Here is a 26,634-nt window from a genome sequence, read left to right as displayed (position 1 = left end):
TTTGAATTTGCCTAATCTGAACTGGGTATTTTGTAGGCTTAAAGATGGGATGGACTTTGAGAGCTGTGTGCGAACGGACAATGATCATGATGATTCTCTTAAAGTCTCAAAATACATTTAAATTCTTCCACTACCACAGTCTCTCCCGTTTCCGTTTTGTGTGTGTGTGTGTCTAGGAAGAGGGTTCGTACTTCCAGAAACTGGTGGTATGAGTATAAATTTCTGATGACGGTCCCCTATTTTTTTATTTATATATTTTTATACTTCTTAAATTGATTACCATAGCGACTGTCTAAATCACATCACCTTTCATCTTTCTGCAGGGTATGTTCCTTGTGGCGCTTCCTTATGCTGTCCTGCACGGTGGCTACTGGAGTGTCTTGTCTCTGGCCCTTGCCGCAGTCATCACTTGCTACACTGGATTGGTTCTCGTGGACTGTCTCTACGACACCAACGCAATCACCGGTGAGAGGGTCCGGGTCCGTCAGACCTATGTTTCAATTGCTGAAGAGGTCTGGGGTAAACGATTTGCCTCACGGATCGTCCACACTGCGCAGTTCATTGAGCTAATCATGACGTGTATCCTATACCTGGTGCTCTGCGGTGATCTGCTCTACAACACCATTCGTCACACGCCACTTCGGGAGAGCGCCTGGACACTCATAGCCTGTTTCTTCGTGTTGCCGTGTGCTTTCCTGCGGAACCTCAAGGCCGTCTCACGTTCCAGCTTCGGAAACGCCATCGCTCACGTGATCATCAACGTTATAATCCTCGGATACTGCTTCGCTCAAGCAGGTCATTGGCACTGGAAGGACACCAGTCTTCGGATTCACATCCATTACTTCCCCGTATCTTTAGGGATCGTCGTTTTCAGTTACACCTCTCATATCTTTCTGCCAAGTCTGGAAGGCAGCATGGTGGATCGACGCTACTTCAAACGGATGATGCTTTGGACGCATGGTCTCGCGGGATTCTTCAAGGCTTTCTTCGGCTACGTCTGCTACCTGACCTTCGGCCTCAGCACACAGGAAGTCATATCAGATAATCTTCCAACCCATTCCTTTCGCTCTGTCGTCAATGTAGTTCTTGTAGCCAAAGCGCTGCTGTCTTTCCCTCTTCCTTACTTCGCAGCCGTCGAACTCCTGGAGCGGGCGTTCTTCCAGGGTCGTCCTACAACTGTTGTACCATCCTGCTATTCTCACGATGGCATGCTCACGGTTTGGTCAATCCCGCTCCGGCTACTCCTTATCTGCGCCAGTGTTCTCCTAGCTGTCTTCATACCGCACTTCGCTATCCTCATGGGGCTTATAGGAAGCTTTACTGGGACTATGTTGTCGTTTGTCTGGCCATGCTGGTTTCATCTTAAGTTAAAGTGGTACGAACTGAAATGGTGGAACAAAGCATTAGATATCACCATCATGCTAGTTGGTGGCGGATGTGGTTGTATAGGAATCATTTATTCATTTGAAGCTCTTATCGAAACGTATATTTCTTCATAGCTATATAATGTTCTAATCAATCGTATAGGCACAGATGTAAATACCTTGAAATTGTTTTATCAGAGTGTTATAACAGACTATAATATGAGAACTATTGCCTATGATTTGCCATTGTTGGAGATATTTTAGTAGTGGTGTCTTTGTTTAATGGTGCCGAATTACTGTGATAAAATACGAAATCATTGAACACTCACTCTATTAACTGAGAGTCCAAGTATCCTCATAGGTATAACTAATATTACGAAGACATTAATATATAAGGGCATTTGAGGGTTTCTTTTTATCAATAGCACACTAGTTATATCTTATCAAGACAATATTTGGCATAATACTGCCTGATAAAAAAAGATGATGGCACACTCAAAAATGATTTCCAAATTTATGAAGATGAGGAGGAAAAGGGTTTCTAAGTTGTATTGTATCGCACCCCTTGAGATATGCAGTTGAATCCTACACATCTTTTCCTTTTCCCCTTTATTATTTCGTGTTATAAATATATTGAACATCAAACGTTTTTCTTTCGAAATCGATAGTAACGTCCTTTCCTTTTTTGACAACATTTTAACATTTATAATTAAAATGATTAACAGAAGCCCTAGATCTACAGGGGCGCTGAACGGTTTTGCTTGTCATGCAAGTGGGGCTGACTAAGCAAAGAAGTTACAAAACCCACTCACTCAGATGGAAATTTGTACGTTTTTGTCACGTCTATTAAAATAAATGGGGGACTGAAGCCCCAGGCTCCACCCCCTATTAGTTTGAGAGCCGACCCTTTTTGGTGGGCTCGTCAAAAATTTTCTGAACAAAAGTGCCCCTCATTTTGAAAATCCTGGATCCGCCCCTGGTTATTAACATTGAATTCTTGAAATCTGAAAATCTTTCTACTCGTTGTGTTGGATTAGCATGATTAGGTTATACCAATAAACTACCACAAATTAAGCCATGTCTACACTATCACGGTAGACCTGTTACAAGTACAGGTCCTTTGAATCAAATCTTTTGCATACTTCCACCCATTATCACCGGAAATAAGCCCCCTCCCCCGTAACTTTAACACCCCAATCTCCAGCATTTCTCCCCTGTTTTGATCATGCTGATACCCTTAAGTGCATGTTGCTTGGTAGTTTTTCCTCTCGCTCATCAGGTTGACATAATTCAAGTCGTCTTGATTGAGAAAAGATATTTTGGGGCCACAGTGCCCCCCGCCCGCTCTCCCCGACAAAATTTGAAAAATGAATGTTATAGCCTGGGTAATATTGATATTGGGTAATCTTTTCTATTTTCCCTTCCTTTTGTTGATTATTAAGGGTGTGTCGAAGGAAAAATGCTCACGAGGGCATGGCCGTACATGGTGGGGGAAGGAGGGGGGCAGTTGCCCTTAAATTTTGAAAACTTACATTATTTTACTAAAAGGTTTTACAAAATTCACCGAAAGTAGGCCTATGCATGAAATCCTTCAGTTTCACTTTACAAAATGCAAAAACACCCGATTGACAAGCTCGGTCGCCTTGCTTCCCGATTTCGATTTTTTTTTTTTTTTTTTTTTTTTTTTTTTTTTTTTTTTTTAGTTTATACGCGTTCTGCGCCCTCCCCCCCGCGAAAATAAAAATTTATGCGTATGACCATGCGCGAAAGTGGAGATTTTTTAATGATCATGTGTACAGAGAATCAATAAAATTATGGTTAGCCGTTTCTGATCAGAATACGACACTTAAAATAAAAACAAATCGATGCAGGCCACCGATGGATGCATCTGATTGGCAACATATTGCAGAATTCGTCTCACCAGAGATACGATGTTATTACACTGAAAAATATGTTGATTTAACACACATTTAGATATTTACTGACGTATTACACCATAGTGTAGGTTTACAAAAGATTTTAGTTATTACCTAGTCTTATAAAGTATCATGTTTTTTAATTCATGTGCATTATTCATTGTCCAATATACTTCTAATTCCAAGTAAGTGTCAGTGCACTATGCAGTCTAGTTTCTGACGTTTCATTTTCTCCGTCGGTTTGAAACTAGATATTTGTGTAGCCTAATAAAAAGTGAGTTTGTTATTGAAATTGGTTTCTTTATTTCCTTGCTTAATTGGTTTTGTTTTCAGTGGTAATAAATGAAAAGTTCTCCCCCAACAACAAGCTGATTTGAACAAGCACTGAATATCAGACAAGATCGACTGAATGCCAATGAAAATTTGATCAAATTCGGATTTTAGCCCATTTTTTATAAAGCATTGAGGCATTATCGACGTTGCTTTTTCACTTTCTTGTGTATTTTAAACATGAAACGCAACCATTATCCCTTTTCATTGAATTCATATGGAGGATCTTAATCCTACTCAGTATGCTCGCCACTCTGTTCCTTACCAGATCATTGTGTAGTAAAAATAGCAAAAATATCAATTTGAGAGACAGCCACAATATTTTCCAAGAACATTTAAAATTGATTCAAGATAAAAAAAAATGTTGCTGTGTATAGGCTTTCGGAACTGCACACCACGTTACCCCATACCCCTCCCAAAACACACACCCACACACACACACACTCACACCATTCAAATAATATATAAATACATAACATAATTAAATACCTGAATTAAAAAAAATACAAACATAATAACAAACATCCATGAAGATTTTAAATAGATATTAAAAAAAAGTATTAATGAAATACAAATGTTCCATGTTCTATGTAAAAATGTGGCGCGTTTCTACACACTCAAAATTCATGATTTCCCCAAGATATTAACCTCTTTTCTGCACATGCTGAGAAAGGGCAAACGTCACACGGCACCTAGGATCCATTAGATGACATTTGCATCAAATCCGTCACTGGATCACCCATTGTATAGTTTCTTTAATCCACCGATTTATGCAACTCATGAATTTAGACGCATCTGAACGGGAATGAACAAAAGGTAAAGGAGGCTGTCACACGTTCCTGTATAGGTGTGGATCCGTTTTCTCCTTTAATCACATCAATTGCTGTCACGAATTGTATTCTGTTAGCAATAGAAAGAATAAATCAAATTCTTTACACAAAGAAAACGCCCAAGAAAACATGTGTTGTTATTTGGTACTCCGGGTTGAAATTAACTCCATGAAAATAAATAGAATAAAAATCACTGAGCAAAACGCTGAAAACTTCATCAAAGTCTGATCATAACAAATGAAAATGTATTACATTTTAAAAATTTTATCAATATTTTGTGAAAACAGTTATATATTATGCACCCCGTCATGAATATGCAATAGGTGGGCTGATGATGTAATGTCCCCACTTTCCTTTTCTTATTTTATAACATGAAATCGTAATTATTTCATATTTTCAGACGTGTGTGTATGATCCCTTCCTTAATTGTAACAAAATCTTGCACATTGTCAGTTGCCAATCCATCTTTTTTAATTCCCGGTCTACAAAATTCAAATGAATATAATTTTATATAATAACACACAAAAAAATGAGGATATGACATCATCAGCTTGGTCATTGCATATTCATGAGGACATGCATAGAACTGTTAATTCACCGAAATAATGCATAACTTTATTATCTCTTGTCCGAATTAGACAAAATTTCCAGTTTTTGTTTGTCTGATTATACTTTATCTGTCCAGGTTATCCTATTTTAAGCCTGGAATTAAACCTTTAAACCCGGGGGGCGATCGTGGTCTAGTGGTTAAGACTCTCGTCTTTCAATCTGAAGGACGTGGGTTCGATTTCAAGCCATGGTGTGTTTTCCTTCAGCTTTTACCTTCAAATTTACCCACATTGTGCTGCACTCAACCCAGGTGAGGTAAATGTTGGGTAAATGGGTACCGGCAGGAAGTAATTCCTCAAAAAGTTGTGCGTACCGGAATCGGTAGACTATTTTATAGGAGCATGCACCTAGCAAGGTCGACACGTGCGCTTTACAAATCCTATATTATTATTTTTTTCAATAAAAGACAATTCTCGATATCAAAAGGTGGGATTGTGTAAACTGCAACTGCTTGCCATAGCCTACTTACTCGACTGTCAAAATAATTTAAACAACGCTGTTTACTATGTGAATATATATTCAAATATTAAATTATCAATAATTTAAGCATGGTTGTTTAAGATTTAAACACTTGTTTAAACTGTTTAATAACTATTGTGCGATTCACATAGTAAACAGCGTTGTTTAAATTATTTTTAACAGTGTAAGTCGACATACGATGGCTTAAACGTCAGGTGAGACAGCCCCCTATTAGATAACAATGCCCTACCAAAAGCGAATGAATACGATGGAATGCGAGAGGGAATATCTGATCCATTGAATACAAGTTACCGCGCATCAATCATGTCATTGAAATGTGAATAATAGAATGCATCCAATATCACGGGCACGAGCCGAGGGGCGTCCCTAGCTATTATTGGAGTGTTATGGAAATGATAAAGTTATGCGTATAAATAAATCACGCTAACTGATAAATGAATGTATTGCCTTGTTATAACACATCATCCATCGAGTGATAATGGTTTCATGGGATTGTTATGTTGCAGTGGGTATTGATACCAGTCCCTAGCTAGGAAATGTATTTAGCATTTCGGGGCACAGTGAAATGAAACCCCTTTAGGATATATGAGGAATTAAAATGTTATGGCCAGACATTCTAACACTGCACTATTTTCTGTGATATGCACATGTATGTTACTTAGCCAGAGCAAAATAGTATTGGACTTTGACTAAATTCACATCCAAAACTTATATGCTTCTTTAATTATTTGTGTTCGTATTGCCAAACGGAGGAAGGTGATTTCCCCGTATCGTGTAGTTTTTTAAATATAAACTCCTCAAAAAAATTTATCTGGAAAGGAAATCTGACTTTGATCGATAATCCCTCCTTGGTTTTAGTAAATATCATTGCGTAATTAATATTCATGAATAGATCATTTAATTGTCTTTAAAATGATACCCTACTTTATATGATTATGGTTCACATGGAGGTGCAGTGCCTTGAATTGTGGGGCAAGGTCAAAATTCGAAAGTTGCAAAATGACACAATATTGAAAGTCACTGTTCTTTTTTCGTGGTGATGAGTGAGCTTCTCAGCAGTTTATTTTGAATTTGATCGATAATCCCTCCTCGGTTTTATTAAATATCAATGTGTAATTAATATTCATGAATAGATCATTTAATTGTCTTTAAAATGATACCCTACATGGTATGATTATGGAGGTGCAGTGCCTTGAAATGTGGGGCAAGGTCAAAATTCAAAGGTTGCAAAATGACACAATATTGAAAGTCACTGTTCTTTTTTTCCGTGGTGTTTCTCATGCACCTTAACATCAACATTGAATCAAACACACCTCTGCACAAGCAACACATAACAAACAAACAAACATACATGGGTATTTCAAACCACGACTCAAACCATGTTATCTCACAGAACCATCACTACATAAACCACAACAAAACATTAAAAATGAAGAAGCAGGGGCTTGATCCACGTCACCATAACCAACACTATCATCTTTACAAACAATGTTGATATCTACTTTATCATCAACATTGTTATCGCCATCTCTATCACCAAAATCACCTCATTATCACCATCAGGACCATTATTGCATCATCATCACCATTACCACCAACCCACCACCATAATCTTCATCATCATAACCATCATCATCGTCATCACCATCATCACCACCATCATCATCACCATTACCATCATCATAATCACCACCATCATCATCACCATCTCATTATCACCATCACGATCATCATTATGTCATCAACACCATCACCACCGCCACCACCATAATCTTCTTCATCACCATCACCATCACCATCATCAGCATCATCATCATCAGCATCATCACCATCATCATCACTACCATCAGCATCATCATCATCACCACCACCATCATCATCATCACCATCATCATCACCCCCACCATCATCATCATCACCATCACCACCATCATCATTTTTAGCATGAACATAAGATTATAATCACCGTCATCATCACAACTTTAGAAATCAAAATCAAGATTAAATCAAATCAGCATCAGTGTGCAATAAATCCGTGCTTAGTAGAATGGTTTGTGTGAAAGCACAAAACATGCGTCTGTGCATGTATCTTTGAAATCATAAGATGCACAATTTTCCACATCACATTGAATGTTAGAATGAAACAGTTATGCACTACTTTACGAGTTCTCAATCCTTAACATTTATTTACAATTAATTATCATCTTTACAATCAATTTTATTTACAAATATATACTCCATAGTTGCTTGAAGGCTTTACTACTGGACAAATGTCTTTCAGGAATGATCAATTACATCCTGTAATTGTCCTGTTAAATGAAACATTTAAAACTGCAGTGTGAATATTGTAGTGAACAAATACATGCAGTTAGCACCAGGATAGCATAATTCAAGTCTATAACCAATATTAAATTGGGAAATCCCCCACAATAAATGGAATAATCATAGCTCATCCCCCATCTATTTAAATAGCGTAGAGCAAATATCTGAGAAAAAAATTATTTAGTTTTAATTGTCTAATTCATGCACGGCTTGATTCATCTGCCTTATCAAGTTGACATGATGATAGTAATAAGGTGAACAAAGAAATAGCTTCATAACAATGCATGGTTTAAAAGTAGGTCTCAGACAAAAAAAAATCCCATTCTCATCAATCTTGTGTCACAATCTAACCACAGATAAATTTGAAAGGCTTAGAACCAAAGTATACATGAGGTACATTTCAAGAATACAATACCAGTATTTAAAATATATTGAATAAAGGGAACCGAACCAAGCCCTTCAAAATTCATGTTAAAAATAACAAGTTTGACAAAACGTCTACGGAAATGAGGTTATATGAAAGAAGCGGTAATTGCACTGCTACACCTTTGCTTTCGAGTCCTGCCTTTTCTGTGAGTCGTGTTCGCACCAGCGTGACGTCGCTATTGTTCAGACCGCTGGCAATTGCTTTCTGAAGGCAAGAAAAGGGTTCAAACACTAGCAAAGGGTTAAGCATGTGAAATAAAGCAACTGCTGAGGCATATTTTGCTTGGCTAGCAATTGCTTGTGCTTGAAGCGATTGCTTGCCAGCAATTGGTACAATTTTATGCATCTGACCCAATGGCCCGTATTCTGAAGTCGGGTTTAATTTAAACTCAGGTTTAAAGTTGTGGTTTTAAGTATGGATAGCCAATTGTCACATAAATCTCTAACAGTAAAGATATCATATTTCAGTTCAATTAGCTCTCAAATCATTCATAATTGTCGAGGAAGTACAAATAGATGATTGTCTTCACCATTGATGAATCAGGAAAGAGCACAGTGAACATAAGAAACATACAACTTAATAAAGATTTTGCCACTTTTGGCTTCCCATAATTTTAGCACAGAGTTAGACCATGGTCTAAGTTGAACCTGAATTCAGAGTACGGGCCAGTGAATTTTATATACCATGAGGTCATTTCCAGTGGCATTACATAATGTCTACTGGTCATAAATTTGTTCTACTCTGGATGATTTATATTTCAATGGTGTCAAAATTCCTCATAAAAATACACCAACGTAATCTGCTTTTGATATTAAAGTCATAGATACAAACAATAGATGTACTGATCATGGATGGAAGCTTCTCAAACCTTCATATTCCCTTGGCAGCATTTCATAAAGTCATTCATACATCATAAAGGTATGGTGAGTGACCCCCTCCCCCCTTTGATGCTAAATCTACTTCTTGAGAGAATTCTTAGCACATAACTCAACTTAATAGAACAACATGATCAATAGCAAATCACAATGAATTTGAGTCCGGCAAATCTCTTTTACAACACAAGATTGGGCCCCCCGATCGGTAAACTGCCAATTGGTCTATAATACCCGCTTTGTCTACTTTTCATTTGGTCTCGTTCCACTATTTCTAACCAATTCGGTGGATTCGCAGTATGGTGCGCCATCTATCGGTTGCAGCGAACAGGCCAAATTTCTAACTTCGTGGTCGACATCGCACTCAGGCGCTTCAAAAGTGAAAATCATATGGCAAAAAACAAAAACAGACTATAATTTTGCAGCGAAATATGCAGGCAAATTTCTCTCCTACCTCCTCGACCCTAGTAAAGAGCATATCCGGTCGAGCCGCGTCGGTCAGCGCTGAATAATCGCATGCATGCATTCACTTTAGTACTAGCACATGCAGATGTCGACTTTTTCCCATAATGCATTGCGAATTTCGGCCTGTCCGCTGCAACTGATAGATGGCGCACCATATTGTGAATCCACCAAATTGTTCATTCACGACCAGTCGTCTACATTTGGTCTAATTGCCATTTAATCCATTTTCCACTTTATCTTATCTCAAATTAGGCTATACCAATTTCATCTATTACCCCAAGTGGTCTAACACCATTTAGAATATATGGGTAGATGAAATTGTTTATGAATCAAATTTGCATCATGACAATGAAGGTCAAAATATTAATTACACACAAATTATACCCTCTGGGTATTAAGACTAAATGAGAATTAGACTTAGTGGGTATTAGACCTGGGCCCCGTCTTACAAAGAGTTGCGATTGATCCGATCAATCGCAACTATGGAAAGCCGGCAACATCAACATGTAAAATACTTGTTTGTTCAAAATATTTTCTAGCAATAATGCATATTCATACATTCACTGTTTTCTGGACAATTCAGTATGCTTCTCTTTGTTTTCAAAGGACACTAGGCAAATTTCCAAAAGAGAAACTTATGACATCGATGGATTTCCATATATTTGAGATTGATCGCATCAATCATAACTCTTTGTAAGACAGGGCCCTATCTTACAAAGATTTTCTCAAGGAAATTTGCATGATGTCCTTTGTAAACAAAGAGAAGCACACTGAATTTTCAAGAAAATCTAAATTTTTTTTGTACAAACAAGCACTTTAGATGTTGACGTTGCCGGCTTTCCATAGTTGTTGTTGATCGGATCAATCATAACCTCTTTGTAAGACGTGGCCCAAGCGCTGAGTACACAAAAAGTCAATTGGATCAAATAGATGGAAGACCATTGGGGCGTTGCAATTGCAAATAAAGCGTAAGTCCCCAAATCAAGCATGATTGGGCGTTGTAAAAAAAGGTGAGTTGCAATTGAATGTAAATCAACTGCAAATTTACGTTCAATCATAAGATTCATGCTTGATTTTAGGAATTATGCTTACTTTGTAATTGAACGTAAGTTTCTTTCAACGCTCCACAAGTGATGTGGTATTAGACTATCTAAGAAGCAGACCAAGAGCTTATGAACTCCCCAATCTACTTGGTCCCACGATCACCAGTAAAAATTGGTGGATATAAACGACGCCGCGGCGCTGAGCCAGCCGCCCCGCCTCTCTTCGTCGTCCTGGCCAATGTTCTTGATAGACTTGTGACGAATGGGACTGTTGTCCTCCGGTAGGTAATCTGGAAGGAGTCCTCCGTTGTTCTCCTTGTCGGCCATGGCAGGGTTGGCACCAAAGGACAGTATCACCTGCAGGAAACAGAAGAGAGAAAAGTCGATTTAGTCTACTACTAATGATAACTGGTCTGTATTATGTTCATAAAGTTAGGCACATCTTTACGATGACTGGAACATGTTCTTAGGTGCTTAGTCAATTACATTGGTACATATCACTTAGCACAAGAAAGGGTTACCAGTCACATATAATTTTTTTATAGCTTATGAAACACCATTCTGGTGGGTGTTTCATAAAGCTGTTTGTCCAATTACTCACAACTTCATGCATGACTGGTACATGTTCTTTGGTGCTATTGTCAGTAACATATGGACTATCATTTAATACAAGAAAGGGTCATCAGTCGTGCATGAAGTCATTCGTAATTTACAAACAGATTTGTGAAACATCCACCTGGATATCTATCATTGTATGTTCACTGTATGGTGCTTCTTTAACCGTATCTAGGCCGGGGGGGGGGGCCCCTCACCTATTCACACAATATTTTCGCCGCACGAATTTTTTTTTACCGCGCCGCTAGCTGTCTTTGTACCTTCAAGTCTTGCGCAACTTTTGAGACCACTCTGAAATTACACAACATTATGCAAGTGCATGTCAGACCAAAACTTGCTCATAAACATGATTTCGTGGACAAAGTCAATGCATATTGTGTTTTGAACCAAAAATCATAAATGTGTGATTATTTTTAGTTTTGCTGGTCTAAGTGAATTTATTTTATGCTGTTTATGATCTCAGAAATTTCCCCAACAAATTTCATTGAAAAAAAATGAAAAACAAAATGTCAAAAAAACAAAGAAATACACAAGAAATTGCAAAAAACAATATACATTTAATACAGAAGAAATTGATCTGATATCGCAATTTTTTTCATGTACACTTGCTAAGAACACCACAAAGATAAGAACATTTGGAGCTTTATCTAGGGAGTTAGAGGAAAAAGCATGATTTCGTATACTAATTACGCATAAGTTAGCACAATCACTTAATAGCAATTCTCGCTACCCCAAATAGCGATTTCGCCGAGATCCGGGAAAATCCCTGTAACGTGCATTGCATTATGGGATAGCTTTTTCGGTATTACAACTTCCTGTTCGGAAGTCCAATGCACTGTTTTGCCATTCAGATCAACAGTGTCGTCCGTCATGCACAACAACACAACGTCGCTTTCGCTCGGAAAGTTCGTGATCACAACCCTCTCTTTTACGATACAGTTTAACAGTTTTACAGCCTTTTCTGCTAAAGTCACTAATTCTGCCCGACGCTTTCCATTGCACGGTATTCATCTGTCAGTTAAGATTTTTTTAAGTTCCGAAACTGATTTTTATCCATTTTGTGGTCGACGAAAAATTGAACGAAATGAATGCTGTATATATTTAGCGTCTAGTTGAATACGATCGTGATGTCAGGACGGTCGCTAAATGCAAAATTTTAAGATATTCATTATTTGTTTGATTTTTTTATAACCAAATAAAAACATGAATAAAAATTATTTTCACGTGAAATATATTTTTTATTTTTATTCATAATTTAAATGGAATCAAAACTGACCAAATGTAATAAAAAGTATTATACTCTGTACATATTACGCTGATTGGCATCGATTTCAGCGTGGTGGAAAACTCAGTATCGCGAACCTCGCGCGAGCATGACTCTTAACCGGAAGTGGTGATGACGACCCGACGGAGTGAAAATTATCTCGTCTCGCGCATTATGAGATTTTTGTTCCTATTTGGGGTAGCGAGAATTCGCATGAAATAAATTACTATACAACTTTGTAGATTATGTCCCAGACAACCTGCGTGCTAATTTTCGGCGCGATCGCACGGTCGATATCTCAGGGGGGGGGGGGCCTGGGAGCCCCCTACCCCCACCGAGAGGGACAACGCAGTGCTTCGTGACTCTTTGTCACTCGCACATGCACATTTCCTGAGACCATATTTGCAAATTCAGAACAAGAAGGAGGTGGGAAAGGGGTAAACTGATATACATCAGTGATATTACTGTATTATTGCGATATCTGCATATTTTTAATTGAACTGAGAACAACTTATATTTCTTCATACCTCTTCACCGTGCTCATTCCTGACGACTTGCTCAGCAGACATCTTTTCCGTCTTTGAAATGGCAGCAACAAGCACCTGGAACAGCGTGAGAGAAAATGAAGCAAACAGAAATATTGGAAAACCTTATCAATTCAGATATAAATGGACAAACCACAAGGAATCTGAACATAGCACACTTTTCTGCCCGATAAGCCTGCCAATAATGAACAAATCACATCCTTCTCAAACAGAGATCTTGAGCTGCCAGGAAAAACTGATGAACCTTTATAAAAGATATGGACATGATTCAGCTGTTCCTATAATCCTGAGCCACTAGGGGGGGGGGGGTGGGTGATGGGAGTTACCCTAAATCAACCGGGAGAGGCCCTTCAAAATTGTGAAGTAATAAAAAAAAGGAGTGCAAAGAATAGGTCTGATGATGATGATTAGGAGGATGAACGTGATGAAGATGGTAATGATGGTGATGATGATCTTGATGATGAATGAATGATGATGATGATAATGATCATAAGGCGGATGACGATGGTGGTGGTGATGATGGAGGTGATCATGAATGATGATGATGAAGATTGATGATAAATGATGGTGATGATGAAGATTGATGACGACGATGGTGATGAAGATGAAGATTGTGATGAAGATGGTGATGATGATGATAATGATGACAATAATGGTGGTGAAGATGGTGATGATGATGGATAAAAGGACATTATTGACTCACTCCCATAAATACTCATCTAAGTACAAGCAGATGACACAAATGCAATTCATGAACACCTAACCTTGGCACTCATATTCTGTGTATACAAATGTGGAGCACTCAATATCATCTTTGAGAGCATAGCACACAACGATTTTGTAGGTCATCAAATATGAACTTTAGAAGTTGCTAGGAAGCAATTATCCATAAATGGACTTTGACATCTTCTGTCTCAAGTGCTCGTAGCAGGAAGCAGAACTTCCAAATATTGATTACCCCACAAAATATGGACTACAGTATGAAAACCAGATCAAAATTCAAAAACAGCTTATCATTTAGGCCTGCCAGGTATGTTCATTGATTTTCATCCGAACAGAATATAATAATAATGGAAGAAAAATATGCAGATGTTTTTCAGATTATTCTTTATATCTTTAGTTTATTACAAAACAAAAAATTGGGGGAGAGATTAAGGGTTGGGAAGGGCGGGGATTTTTTTTTTTTTGGGGGGGGGAGGGGGTGTTTTCCTAAAGGGAAGGTGTGCTTAGTTTGAAAATCAGGTGCATCTTCCCCCTAAAGTTCATTACATATGCACATTTGTGAGACAAATATCATTGACACATTAATGAAAGACTCAAACAGTCCAAATATACACCAAAAAGGTGGTCTGTATTAAAAACTGAAGATAAAAACTTTACTTAAGTTTTAAGCAGTCTTTGATAAAAACAGTGTTTGTTTAAGGTTTTAAGGTTTTATTAAAATATCCACATATCGCAGCCATTTAGACTGAATTGCATTGGATTTACAAAATATAACAATAAAATGATAACATGGTATAGCAATCGAACATTATAAATATATTATTTACAATTAAAAATACAAACAATTAGGTACGTAACTTGACAGATTAAGGAAAGGGTGAACAGAGTGTAGAGAGAAGGGGAAAGGGAGGTACAATAGAAGAGGGAAAGAGGGTGGGGGAAGATGAAGACAGAAGAGATGAATATGAGAGTAGTAGTACAGTATCTTAGTGAGAAAACAAAGGTTCCAACGTGTACTATTAAATCAAGTATCTCTGGAGGTATTGTTAATATAAAAAACGGATAAAAAAAATACCCCAAAGAAAATGAAAAGGCATTTCTACTAGAGTGTGCCCACCTCAGGTTTCATGTCCATTCTTGTCCTCACTACACATCGTTTCTTCAAAAGGTCAAAGGTGAAACTAACGACCCCTTTCACTTTGAGAAGCTCTTCTTCGCAAGATTTACGGCACTCCTGGAGAAAAAAAAAGATTTTTGAACTTTAGAAAAAACATAAGGGCATTGCTGTATATGATACTATGAACATTATGTACATATAGTTTAATGTGACTTGTCTATAATTAACCATTCTTCAAGAGACCATTATTTTGAATATATATGTATTATTATCTTTTAATAGCTTATTAGACAGACAGCACATAATTTTGGTAGAAGAGTAAATTAAAAATGAGATTTCGAGGAGAGGAAGGAAAACAGAGCAAAATGATGAACATTTGACAAGTCAGCCTGCCATATTGGTGACACAACATTTGCTCCGGCGACAATTGCTCTGGGCTTTATTCCGTAAAGACATAGGGTTAGGGTTGCAATATGGGTTTATATTAGGTTAAGATAATGTATAATGTTAATCCAGGGTTGAAGTTGGCAATCCCATTAGCGTGGAATTCACAGCAGAGCAATTGACGCCTGAGCAAATGTCATGGAACCGCAATATCAAGACAAAAGACCAACCAAGTCAAAGAAATTTTCCAGACCAGATCACGCGAAGCTTGATCGCTTTTTTTTATACAAGTACACTGTACAGTAAAGTCAGTTTCGCCCAAAAAGAAAACAGACTTCTGTGGTCCAAAAGAGATTTGAAATGGGCAGATTTATCTGTAATTTGAAGTACTCACATGGGTTCATGGTGAATTATTGAATTCTTTTCCAATAGAGGGCGTTTGGCAAAACTCATCATTTTAAACAGAGAGTACACATGATAAAACTTGTACCAGTACTTGTATATCAAGTTCATTGCAGGCCTCCAAATATAAACAAGGAGGGTTTTAACCCTAAATCTCCCAGGGTATTTTGATTCTTGTCATTCCCGGGGGGGGGGGGGGGGGGGGGGGGGGCGGCCATTATGGCCCCCCCCCCCTTAAGATCTCAGCCGCGGATTACACGATCACAACGAAAATTTGCATGATGGTAGAGAATGACATAATCTTCGCATTTGCATTGGTAAATTTCACTGAATTCATATATTTTTATTTTATATGAATTAATTATGTTAATTTATTCATGAAATCATACTTTTTTTGCTCTGATTCACTAAATAAAGCTCCTAGAATGCTATTTTTTGGTGAAAATATTCTTTAAAGCATTCCTAACAATTGTGAATGAAAAAATTCTGGAACCAAGACCGATTTCTTATGTATTTTATTGTTTTTTTAATTTCTTATGTATTTCTTTGTTTTTTTACTTTTTGTTTTTTATTGTTTTTTCGATGGAAATCGTTCCAGACTTAATTCTGATCATAAAAAAGGCAAAATTGATTAAGTTTAATCAGTAAAAGTAGAAATAATGATACATTTATGAATTTTGGCTAAATACACAATTTGCATTGGATTTGTACATGAAATCACGTTTATGAGCAATTTTGGGTCTGACATGCACTTACATAATGTTGCGTAATGTCGTAACCGCGTACCCGGGAGTCGCAAATTTGGTCTAAAAATTTGCGCGAGACTTGATAGTAAAAAGTCAGTGAGCGGCAAGGTCAAAAAATTTTGCGCAGCAGATATATCGCGATAATTGTCGAGGGGGGGGGCCATTATGGCCCCCCCCCCCCCCGGGAGAATTAGGGTTCAACTGAAAGTCCGGACAAATATGATCAATAATGTATTTCATAACAGTAAAAGAATGTTGCATTTGGTGTTTAAAATCAATTGACTATACATTAGCAATTTGTGAAGAATATTTTAGGTCCTGTAAGATAATAGCAAACAAAAAAAAATCTCAATTTTTATCAATCATACATGCACAGTACATGCACCCTCAATATTTTATAGAACCCCTGTATGGAGTAAAAAATAAAATCCTTCTTACATCAATGACAAAGTAAACAAGTTTCCCACATCCCAGACAGATGTTCATAAAGGAAATATAACAGTATATATTCTTCAAGAAAAAGTGTTTTGATTGTATATCAAAATTACAATGCTCTGAACTGAGCATCATGCAATTAGGAATAAAAATCAAATCCAATTTGGCAATTTAGTAAACATGTATTTGTACTTGTTGTTCAAAATTTTCTGAAGCCAACATTGCCAACAACTTTTTGCAGTTCAGAGCTGTATTTAAACACAACTTAAATAAAAAAAAAAATCAATTGCACATACCAGATGCAGGAATCTGAATGGTTGAAAAGCAAGTTGTATTTGATTTTTAGTGTTGCGTTTGATCCCAACTCTCTCTGCAACCAACCCCTACAATGGCAACTGTATACTCACTGTGTCCATGAGGCCAACGATTTGTAGAGTGATTATTTTTGACTTTCTATTGTTTGTCCCAACAAAGAACTTGCTACCATGGTGCTTTCCTTGTACCCTGGTACTCTTCGGTCTGTTGGGATTGCAACTCTCTTTCAATGGGCTGGGGGAGGGTGGGGCGGTCAGCCGATTGTGGATGCTCCGGGCCAGGTTTTTGCTCCTTGTGTCACTGTCAGTACTGCAAAGAGGGAAAGGAGTTATTGAATATGATATTCTCTAATCTATGTACATTGTTAATCGCTTTGTCATTCATAAAATGGACCTTTTCTTTCATCTTGTGTGAGGGAATGTTAAGTCAAGTGTAGACTGAAACCTAATCATGCAACTGCAACTGATTTGAATTTTTTTTTTAAATTATTTCACTGGGTTGCTTTAGAACAAATAAGTATGTCTCAATGCAAATGTACACCTCAAAAACCACTATAGGGTTCAAAATAATTGATAACTTAGTTGTCGAATTGATCAACAGTAACCCACACAATTAGACAAAAATTAGTGAGGTTCACCCAAGCAAAACACTTGCATTATGTGCAAGGGGGTGAATCTCCCAGCAGCCTGTTTCAATGAAATGGTCTCATGAAACAAATTATCTAATTTTTTTTAAAAACTTTACCAACTTTCAAAGCTTGATAGAATGGAGAAGAGTTCCTTCATCAGATAAAGTCATTTTCAAAATTTGTATTTTTGAAAACCAAATTACTATTTTAGCTTATTACACAAAACCTTGCCTGGCGATTCATTGTTGATTTTGTGAGGCAGATGCTCACGCTATAAACCCCGAATGATTATTTTCTTACTTGTTTGTGATTGCTTCTAGACTAACCAGCATCCCAAGTTCTTTTTTCATCAGAGGACGATTCATTGCACTCTCCGATAAGTACTGAAGAGCCTACAGGATTAAAAGGAAACAATGTTACAGGATACATTGCCTATTAAAGTCAAATCTATACAGAAGTCAGATTATGGACCACCAAAATCTGTTTGTTTTTAATACATGTAGGAGAAATCGACTTGAAGACTGAAGAGGCACACATGTACATTGTATAACAGCCATTGCCATTTCCATAATCCGGAATAAAAAATGCTGCAAGTCCACCCCAACAAAAAGTTTATTTGAATAAAAAGAGAAAAATCCAACAAACATAACAATGAAAATTTCATCAAAATCGGATGTAAAATAAGAAAGTTATGACATTTTTAAGTTTCACTTAATTTCACAAAACAGTTATATGAACATCCTAGTCGGTATGCAAATGAGGAGGCCGATGACATCATCTACTATTTCTTTTGTATTTTATGAAATTATGAAATATTCTAATTTTATCCTCATTGTCAAGTGAAACAACAATAATTCCTCCCTGAAAATATTCTAATTTTCTCCTCATTGTCTAGTGAAACAACAATAATTCCTCCCTGAACATACAGTGTATGGAATTAGCATTGTTTCATACTATATGGTTCAGTCAAGTTGGTCCATATTGTCAAATTTGTAAAAAAATGAAATATTGTATGATTCAAACAATAAAAAATTTGATCAAAATCGGATTTAACAAAGTCCTTGAATTTTAAAGATTTGCATTATTCCGGTGAAACAGTTCTAGGCATGTCTTTATGAATATTCATTAGGTGGGCTGATGTCATATCTCCACTTGTTCTTTTGTATTTTATATATGAAATTAGGATTTTTCAAATTGTTTATACCAAGAACTAAAACAATTGGATTGACAACTGATTAAGTGCATTAGTTATTTATTGCTGCAACTTATTTCATCATAATGGAGAAACATCATTTACACAAGTATGAAAAAATGTACCATTTATGATTTCATACTAACATAAGAAGGAAAATGGGGATGTGACATCATCAGCCCACCTAATGAATATTCATGACGATGTGCATAAAACTGTTTTCACAAAATATTGATAAACTTTGAAATTCAATAACTTCGTTATCGGAATTTGATGAAATTTTCAGCATTTTGCTCTGTGAATTTTCCTTTTTTAATTAGATATAAATATTTTCAGCCCGGACCATCCCTTTAACTTATGAACAGCTTTATGAAACGTCCCTCCGGAATATGATGCAAAGGCAAAAGACTGTGAATGCTTCAAGGTGAGCAATCTTCAGACGAGTCAAATGATTTATATTACACAGTGTAAGAGCGCAAAATAATTTGTCCACAGCTCTATGGACAAAATCATGACATCATCAGTGACACCACTCTAAAATCACTGTGACAAAACAAGTCATGATATCATAATGAAATTTTCATGTCAAGAGTTTGTTAGCATTGATGTGTATTAATGCAAGCTCTTAAGTAGAACCATTTTCTCACTACATGTCTTTCTGAACACAATGCAAAGATTATACTAACCTTCATTGTATCAATAATTACTCAATTCGCCTTGCGACTAAAAAAATGCTTGACTTCAAATCATGCTTTCATTGTAAGATAAAAATGTTCCTTTTCTAACCAAAAAACAAAAAAAACTTTTTTCAAATTACATACGAACCTCCAGTGCAGTTGAAACCACGATGGGATCATCGTTATCCAAGAATAATACCAAGCCAGGCAAACAGCCTTGATCCTAAATAAATAAAAAAAATCAAAATACAAATAAAGGAAAAAAATAAGCTCATTAGACCTGTGTAGAATAAAATCAATCAAACCCCATTCACTATCATAAAAAAATAAGATGTAGGATTCCCTCAAATAAGAGGATATCCTTTTTGTTTACCCATACAGAAGCCTCAAACAAAAAGCTATATAACTTCATGTACATCTGTACCTCATCACAGAGTTCTATCGCTATTAGCAGTCCTGCCAACCTTCTACAAAAAAAAGTGTTCTTAGAAGGAAAAAAAAGGGGTATTTTTTGACAAAACAGAGTATTTTTTAATATTTGTCTCAACGTAATAATCACCAACCTGTTGTAGTGAGATCGGTGTATTCATCGCAAAAAGAGGAACAAATACTCTAAAAAGGGAACAGTTGGCATGTCTGCATTAGCTAGGTGCATACTCCTTCAAAAGTCTCATACCGTCAAAGTCAGGACAATAAATTTTTCTACTTTTGACAAAATCAATGAATCCCTTGAATGGGTTTGTATTAATTAATCCCTTTAATTTTATTTTGTATTCATTTACCTTGACAATCTTCTCTCTGTTCTGGGGATCTTTGGCCAAATCTCTCAACTGTTTGACAACTCCCTGAACAGCCATGTCTCTTTTCCACTCTTCAGCTCTCACTTCTTCAAAGTCCCTTGAGAAATGTGGTTATCTATGAAACAAAAGAGAATCGGATGATTAAAGGTAGGGGTAAATTACCACTTGGTCTTCTTTGATTTCTTTCCATTTGGTCTAATCAATAGCCCAATCCTACATGTAGTTTGTCTACTCAGCCATTCCATGTAACTAGACAAATATTCTTCATTGATTGGTTTAACTTGAAATTTGAAGCCTAGGGTGTCACACCCTAGGCTTCAAATTAAGTTAAACCAATAGATGAAGAATATTTATTTTTTGCTAGGTACATGTCAAAATGGTGTAAATCTGATTTTTCACTGCCTTTCACCTACAAATGACCGAGATACAACGATCCTAAAATGATGTCAAACTTGCAAGAAAAAGTATGTATTTTGTAACTTCTTTAATGACACTAATAAAGTGTTCTGTTGTCTGTAAATTCACCATTATTTATATTCCATCATATCTTATATTATAGCCATTTTAACTATAAATCACTTTGATTTATGCATTTTTTTTTAGTTCTGAGCTTGACAATTTTTCAAGTTAAAAAACACCCTCGAAAAATGTGTCACACGAGTCAAAAAGATACATCCGCAGTTTAGTTTACTACTAATTATTTATAATCACGTATTAAAATTTAGTATTTGTGAAATAATAATTTTTATTTATAACTTGTTCTTCAAAACGGCATCGCTAACCGGATGTACATCATAACAAAGCTGTTTAAGGGTCAGGCCTATTGTCTTTGCTTTGTTGACAAAGAGATTGAGGGATCTACAGGAGATCGGTCTGGTAAGAAACGTCTAATTTTTACCATTTATAGTGAAATAATTTTTATCCCTTTATACGCATTAGGCGCATGAAGATTCATAGATAAATAAAATTCACCCAGGGTACAAACCGATTTCACCCTCTATGGATTTCCTAGGGAAATCCATCTTTGTGTACATGTGTCTCTATATGACCGGCGGTTCAAGACTCCATGATGAATAAGTATGGCAAGTTCCCCCAAGTCTGCGCAGTCCCCCTTGTCTGCGCGATTCTAGTAAAAGAAGATACGCAATGAGCACGAGCTTTACACATGCAATACATAGACAGGTATTCATAAAAAAATCTGACTTAAAAAATAATGAATTTATGGCATTTCATGCGACGGCCTCAAAATGCAGCCTTTCTCATCAAAATCCCCGAATCGTGTGCAAAGTGAATGAGTGCACAGACATAGGGTGCCATTTTTTTTCAATCTGAAAATGACTGCCCGAGGTTTTTTCAAGAAAATCCTATATTTTCTTTCATTATTTAATGAGAAATTTGGTACACTTACTCTTAATAATATAACTAAGATATAGACTAGTATTATAGTATAATTATAAGCATGATAAGGAACATTATTAACTGAAAATGAAAGTCTGAAGTGAAAGATTTTGTGAGATAAGAAGAAATTCATGTTAAATTAACTCAAACTGTTAGGTCCGCAGACTTGGGGCCCACCATTATATGTCGAATATTTAAAAAAAAAAACATTATCATGGAGTCCTTAAGACTAGTCTAGGTCGACTCCAGTCCAGGGGCCCGTTTCTCAACACCGTCATAAGTCTAACTTCTTGACTAAATCGGATATAGTGAGCTACTTGTCCGCTAACCGTTTCACAAAGCCCTCTTTACCAAGATCGGGTACAACAACCTCATTAAATATTTATGACACCTCCGAACATGTCATAACTTCTTTCTTAATGACGTATGGCATCACGTGGGTAGACTATGACATGCAAAGGTGCCTAGAAATTTTGCAATTATAATCTTACGTAATCAATCATAGAGGTTGAAATTACATCACAAAACAAGTGGGTTAATGCATTCAATGATAACTGTAATACAATGAAACTATAAAAACTGTTGGTAAGACGCCACAAAACCATTCATTTTGAAATAAATAATAAATAGTAGAATGAATACAAATAGCTCCATGATTTAATCGATAAAGATTCTACCACGTCAGGCCATCCATAACTGAACTCGTATTTGTTGTTTTCAGACCCCTTTCAGACAGTTGGATAAATTCTAGTCTAATTCATGCATACAATTTGTCAAATATCGTATGTTTCGGTATCAATGATTAAAAATGTTTCATTGAACTACATTTTGAATTTGATGACGTTTGGAATCGTAAAACTAAAAGACCGTATAATTATCATCATATTTTTACAAAGAAAACCGTTATGCAAGGCTCGACATTAGCGGTGGCCCGGTGGCCCGGGGCCACCAGAAATTCACCTCGGGCAACCAGTATTGAAAAAATGTTATGTTTTGGTGGCCCGAATCGGGCAACCAATAGTTTTCACAGTAGCACAATTTTTCTCCCGATTTTGCACGCATTTATCAACTTTCTACAATTCAAATTGCAAGCCAGTTCGTCGTGCGCCTTTTTTGTTGATCTACACACAAATGTTGCATAGTCATGACAGTACTACCGCTACAGCACACAGTAGCTATTATCCAGCCGGCCGCGCCGGCAGGCTGGAGTGAGCTAGCTTTGCATGAAGCCATGCGCAGCTATAGCTGTGCGCTGGCGCTGGCAGCCTATTCAGACTCAGGGAGCTGCGATATGAAATGTTGCTGCTAAGAAATCTTCCACAGAACTTTGGAAATCTAAGTCAAAGTCACATTTTACACCAATGAAATGCCCTTCTACAGTCCATATTACTAAAAATCTGGTGTACCCTGATTATTTGCAAGCATTAAAAAGAGGAATTATGACCTCTCTTTTGACTCAAAAAGACCGATTACCAAATGAATTAATACACATAAAAACCCATAGGTGAGTACATCACAGTCCCATGTGTGTATTTGTATGTATGTTGATACTTTGATTCTTTCGGAGCTGTGTCTTTTCTAGCCAAAAATAAACAGACAGTTTCTTTCTTTCTTGTTTATACATGACTTCTTAAACCACTCTTGAGAAAGTAAATACTTTGGGAAGTCATTTTATTAATATGAAATGTGAATTTTCAAACATTTTGGCAAATATAGGGAATGACTTTTCTCACACTTTTTTCCCGATATAACTTATGTCGTTTTCTTTTTTTTTCTTTCATTTTGTTATACCCCTTCCCATTGAATAAGCCTGATTAAAGAATATGTTTCTACTAAAAAAAATAATGCAAACTAAAATAGAAATGCGCCATTCCCAAAAGATAAGTGAAAATTATTTGCTTGGCTTTTAATTATATTCCAGTCAGAATAGACTATTAAAAAATTATTTGTAATGGCTTCTTAATTTTTCCTCCTTTCCCCATTTTTATATTAATTTTTTTTATTCATTTTTCTTTCATTTTCTTTTGTTTGTTTAGTCTAAATCTTTTTTCTCTTTTTTTAATTTTTTCCTGTTCTTTGTTTTTTCTTCATTTTCTTTCTTTTGTTTAATTTCACTTATTTCTTTTATTATTATTGTTTTCTTTTTGTAATATACTTTTTGAAAATTATTTTTGTTTGTTTCCCCCTTTTATGCATTGTTCTAATTTTGCAGCATATTTTTCTGTGATTTTCTCCTGCTATAATATGCTGCAAAAGAGAAAAAAAATAAACTGGATTTGGGGCCTCCATAATCTAGGTTTAAGGATTCAAAGAGGAAGAAAGGAAAATTCATTGTTTTGTACATTTATCTGAGTTTGCTATGCACTATTTATTTACTTTTCCATTATGAGTCTGTGTCTATACGGAGAATAAAAAAAATCCACACAATTAATTTATTCTCTTTCAATCATTTCATATTTACAATGATAGAACAATTTATATTTTACCACAAATCAATTAGCAAAGTAAAATAACAGTAAACAAGGTTTACACACAAGATGTACAAAGTGAAAGTAACTTAGTGGTCGTGGCTGCAGAATTAATCTTTCAGAATGTTTAATGTTTTTCTTTATATTTTCCGGGCCACCAAACATCAATATCGGGCCACCAAAAAAAATTATTTGAAGGTTTTGGTGGCCCGAACGGGCCACCACCAAAAAAAGTTAATGTGGAGCCTTGCGTTATGGTTTACTTTCGTAAACTATCAATATTGGATATCCCTGGGATACCCATCTCAATGCCCACAAGTGATTTTTTAGTCATGAAATGAATGATTCATAATTTAATTTTCTCTGTAATTGAATGCTCCAGTCTTCATGGTCTATTAATTTAAAGTAACTATGATGCATAATTCACCTGTGCTATTAGTATTATTATTTTGAAAAGATTATTTTCCCAATTTATCACAATATTTGCAATTTTGTCATAATTTTTCTTTTTGAAAATTATGCTATTTTGTGACTAAATAAGGGCAAGGCTACGTCTCGTCTGCTCTTTTTTACCGATAGTATTGATATCAAATTCAACTTATCTAGTTAGGATAGGAAGCCTTTCGAGAAACAAACAGGTTTATTAGTATTTTTTTAGTAAGATTGGAACTAACTCCGTGGTTGGTGGATTATGAGTGATATGACTAACTTGTCTATGTGTTGAGAAACGGGCCCCTGGGCTCCGGCCCGCTTCCCGGGCCGGAGCTCCCTGGCCTGGGTAAGGGTTACCTAAACAGGAGCGTTCGCAACCCCGCCCGTCCCGGCAGTGATTAGGGCCGTCTCTGGCTCAGCTCAGGCTAGGCTCAGCCTCAGGGACAGGGTCCCGGCTGCGCTGCGCGCGATCAGCTGCTATCTCCCTCGATCTCGCATCTTTTCTTACCGACACAGATGTGTGATGATGACAATCGTCTCGGCCTAGAAATGTATGACTCCTTTCTCTCATTTAGATTTACTTCAATTTTTCACTCGAATCTGTATTCTGCTTCTGATTTAAAGTTGAAATAAATAAGCGGCACGATGATATATACGGGCTATTTAAAAATGGCGGTGTGTACAATTTTCTTGCCTGTGATTGGTTGCAGCTTCCTGAATACTGCCTTTCTATTGGCCAATACTTTGAGGTTTCAAAGTGAGGTCATAATATATGGTATCTGCAAAGGGATTCTTTCTTGATTGTTAGTATCAACGAATTTCTGTGGCCTGTTGAGTGTTGTACATAAAAAGAATCATGTCAATTTTTATTTAAGTTTTCTTTACTTGTCCTGGCACCTGATTTAGGGAAAATAGATGGAGCTCCCATCAAAATGTTAAATCAACTGAACTCTGCAAGTCTAATAACTGGTGCATATGCATGTCGTAGTGACAGAGTTGACTGATCGATCACCTCCACCCCCTCCCGGGCTGTGATGATAATGAATAAATGAAAAGATAAATGAATAAATTAATTGATTGATTAATGAATGAATAAATCAATGGTGTACAGATGGGGGTGGCTTGGGGGTTTGTATCTTCTTGTATTCTGGATGCCTGCATTGTCACTAACATCAAAGATTTTAAAATGTGCATTCTTCGGCAAGAACAGACCCAATATATTAGAAATGAAAAAAAAAATGTGTATTAGATCTAATTAATTTAGCAGAATTGTAAGCATGTAAGTTTCAATTTACAGTTTTAGTCAAAATTAGTTTGTACAGAGTTGCATCACTGCAGCTTTCTTTCATTTTTTATTAGTGTGTGGATTTATACACAAGCCAGTGTAATAGTCGATACATATAAACTTTATAAACATTTTTTTTTCAAATGGCAGTTTATCTTATTTAAATAAATATTCATATCACATATTCCATCTGTGATATTGATTCATGATTCACTAATAAACCTCTATTAATCCCCCCCTCTCTCTCTCTCTCTCTCTCTCTCCCTCTCCTTCAAAAACATTCTAAACATATCCCATTCTTTATCCTCTCTTTCCACTTCATAACAATCTTTTATTTAATTCCTTCCTCTGCAAACCAAATAAATTCATTATCCATTAATTACCATGCCACAAAAACAAATAAGGGAGAAGATTGTATTCTCTTTCATGATCTGTAATATAATATTTTATTACAAATTCTAACTTTACAAAATAACAAACAAAAAAATATGAATACTGTCAAGTGACATTAAAAAATACACTTACATCATGTACAGCATTGTCACACGGT

The 26,634-nt window shown here is 36.3% G+C and overlaps 2 protein-coding genes across 3 annotated transcripts; one reads left to right on the top strand and one right to left on the bottom strand.

Moving 5' to 3' along the window:
* Window positions 1–326: 326 nt before the first annotated feature.
* On the top strand, window positions 327–4,109 carry LOC129280661 (vesicular inhibitory amino acid transporter-like). Its single transcript, XM_054916679.2, has one exon. It carries the CDS (start codon window positions 327–329, stop codon window positions 1,497–1,499), a length of 1,173 nt encoding a protein of 390 aa, XP_054772654.1. The 3' UTR covers window positions 1,500–4,109.
* A 3,578-nt stretch (window positions 4,110–7,687) lies between these two features.
* LOC129281068 (armadillo repeat-containing protein 1-like) lies at window positions 7,688–25,553 on the bottom strand. 2 transcript variants are annotated; one of them, XR_010296236.1, is made up of 9 exons: window positions 25,308–25,553; window positions 20,484–20,616; window positions 19,850–19,924; window positions 18,133–18,224; window positions 17,297–17,513; window positions 14,923–15,039; window positions 13,065–13,139; window positions 9,784–11,015; window positions 7,688–9,461 (listed from the first exon to the last, which is right to left on the bottom strand). XR_010296236.1 is itself a non-coding variant. In XM_064112054.1 (8 exons), exons 2-8 carry the CDS (start codon window positions 20,556–20,558, stop codon window positions 10,818–10,820), a joined length of 849 nt encoding a protein of 282 aa, XP_063968124.1. In that variant the 5' UTR covers window positions 20,559–20,616; window positions 25,308–25,501; the 3' UTR covers window positions 7,688–10,817. The 2 variants fall into 2 exon arrangements, 1 of the variants encoding a protein (XP_063968124.1); XM_064112054.1 differs by having other exon boundaries at window positions 7,688–11,015; window positions 25,308–25,501.
* Window positions 25,554–26,634: the final 1,081 nt, after the last annotated feature.

Source organism: Lytechinus pictus, chromosome 17, assembly GCF_037042905.1.
Source record: "Lytechinus pictus isolate F3 Inbred chromosome 17, Lp3.0, whole genome shotgun sequence".
Taxonomy (NCBI): Eukaryota; Metazoa; Echinodermata; class Echinoidea; order Temnopleuroida; family Toxopneustidae; genus Lytechinus; species Lytechinus pictus.
Note: the sequence above shows the minus strand (reverse complement) of the source record. Positions and strands in the feature narration are given on the sequence as shown.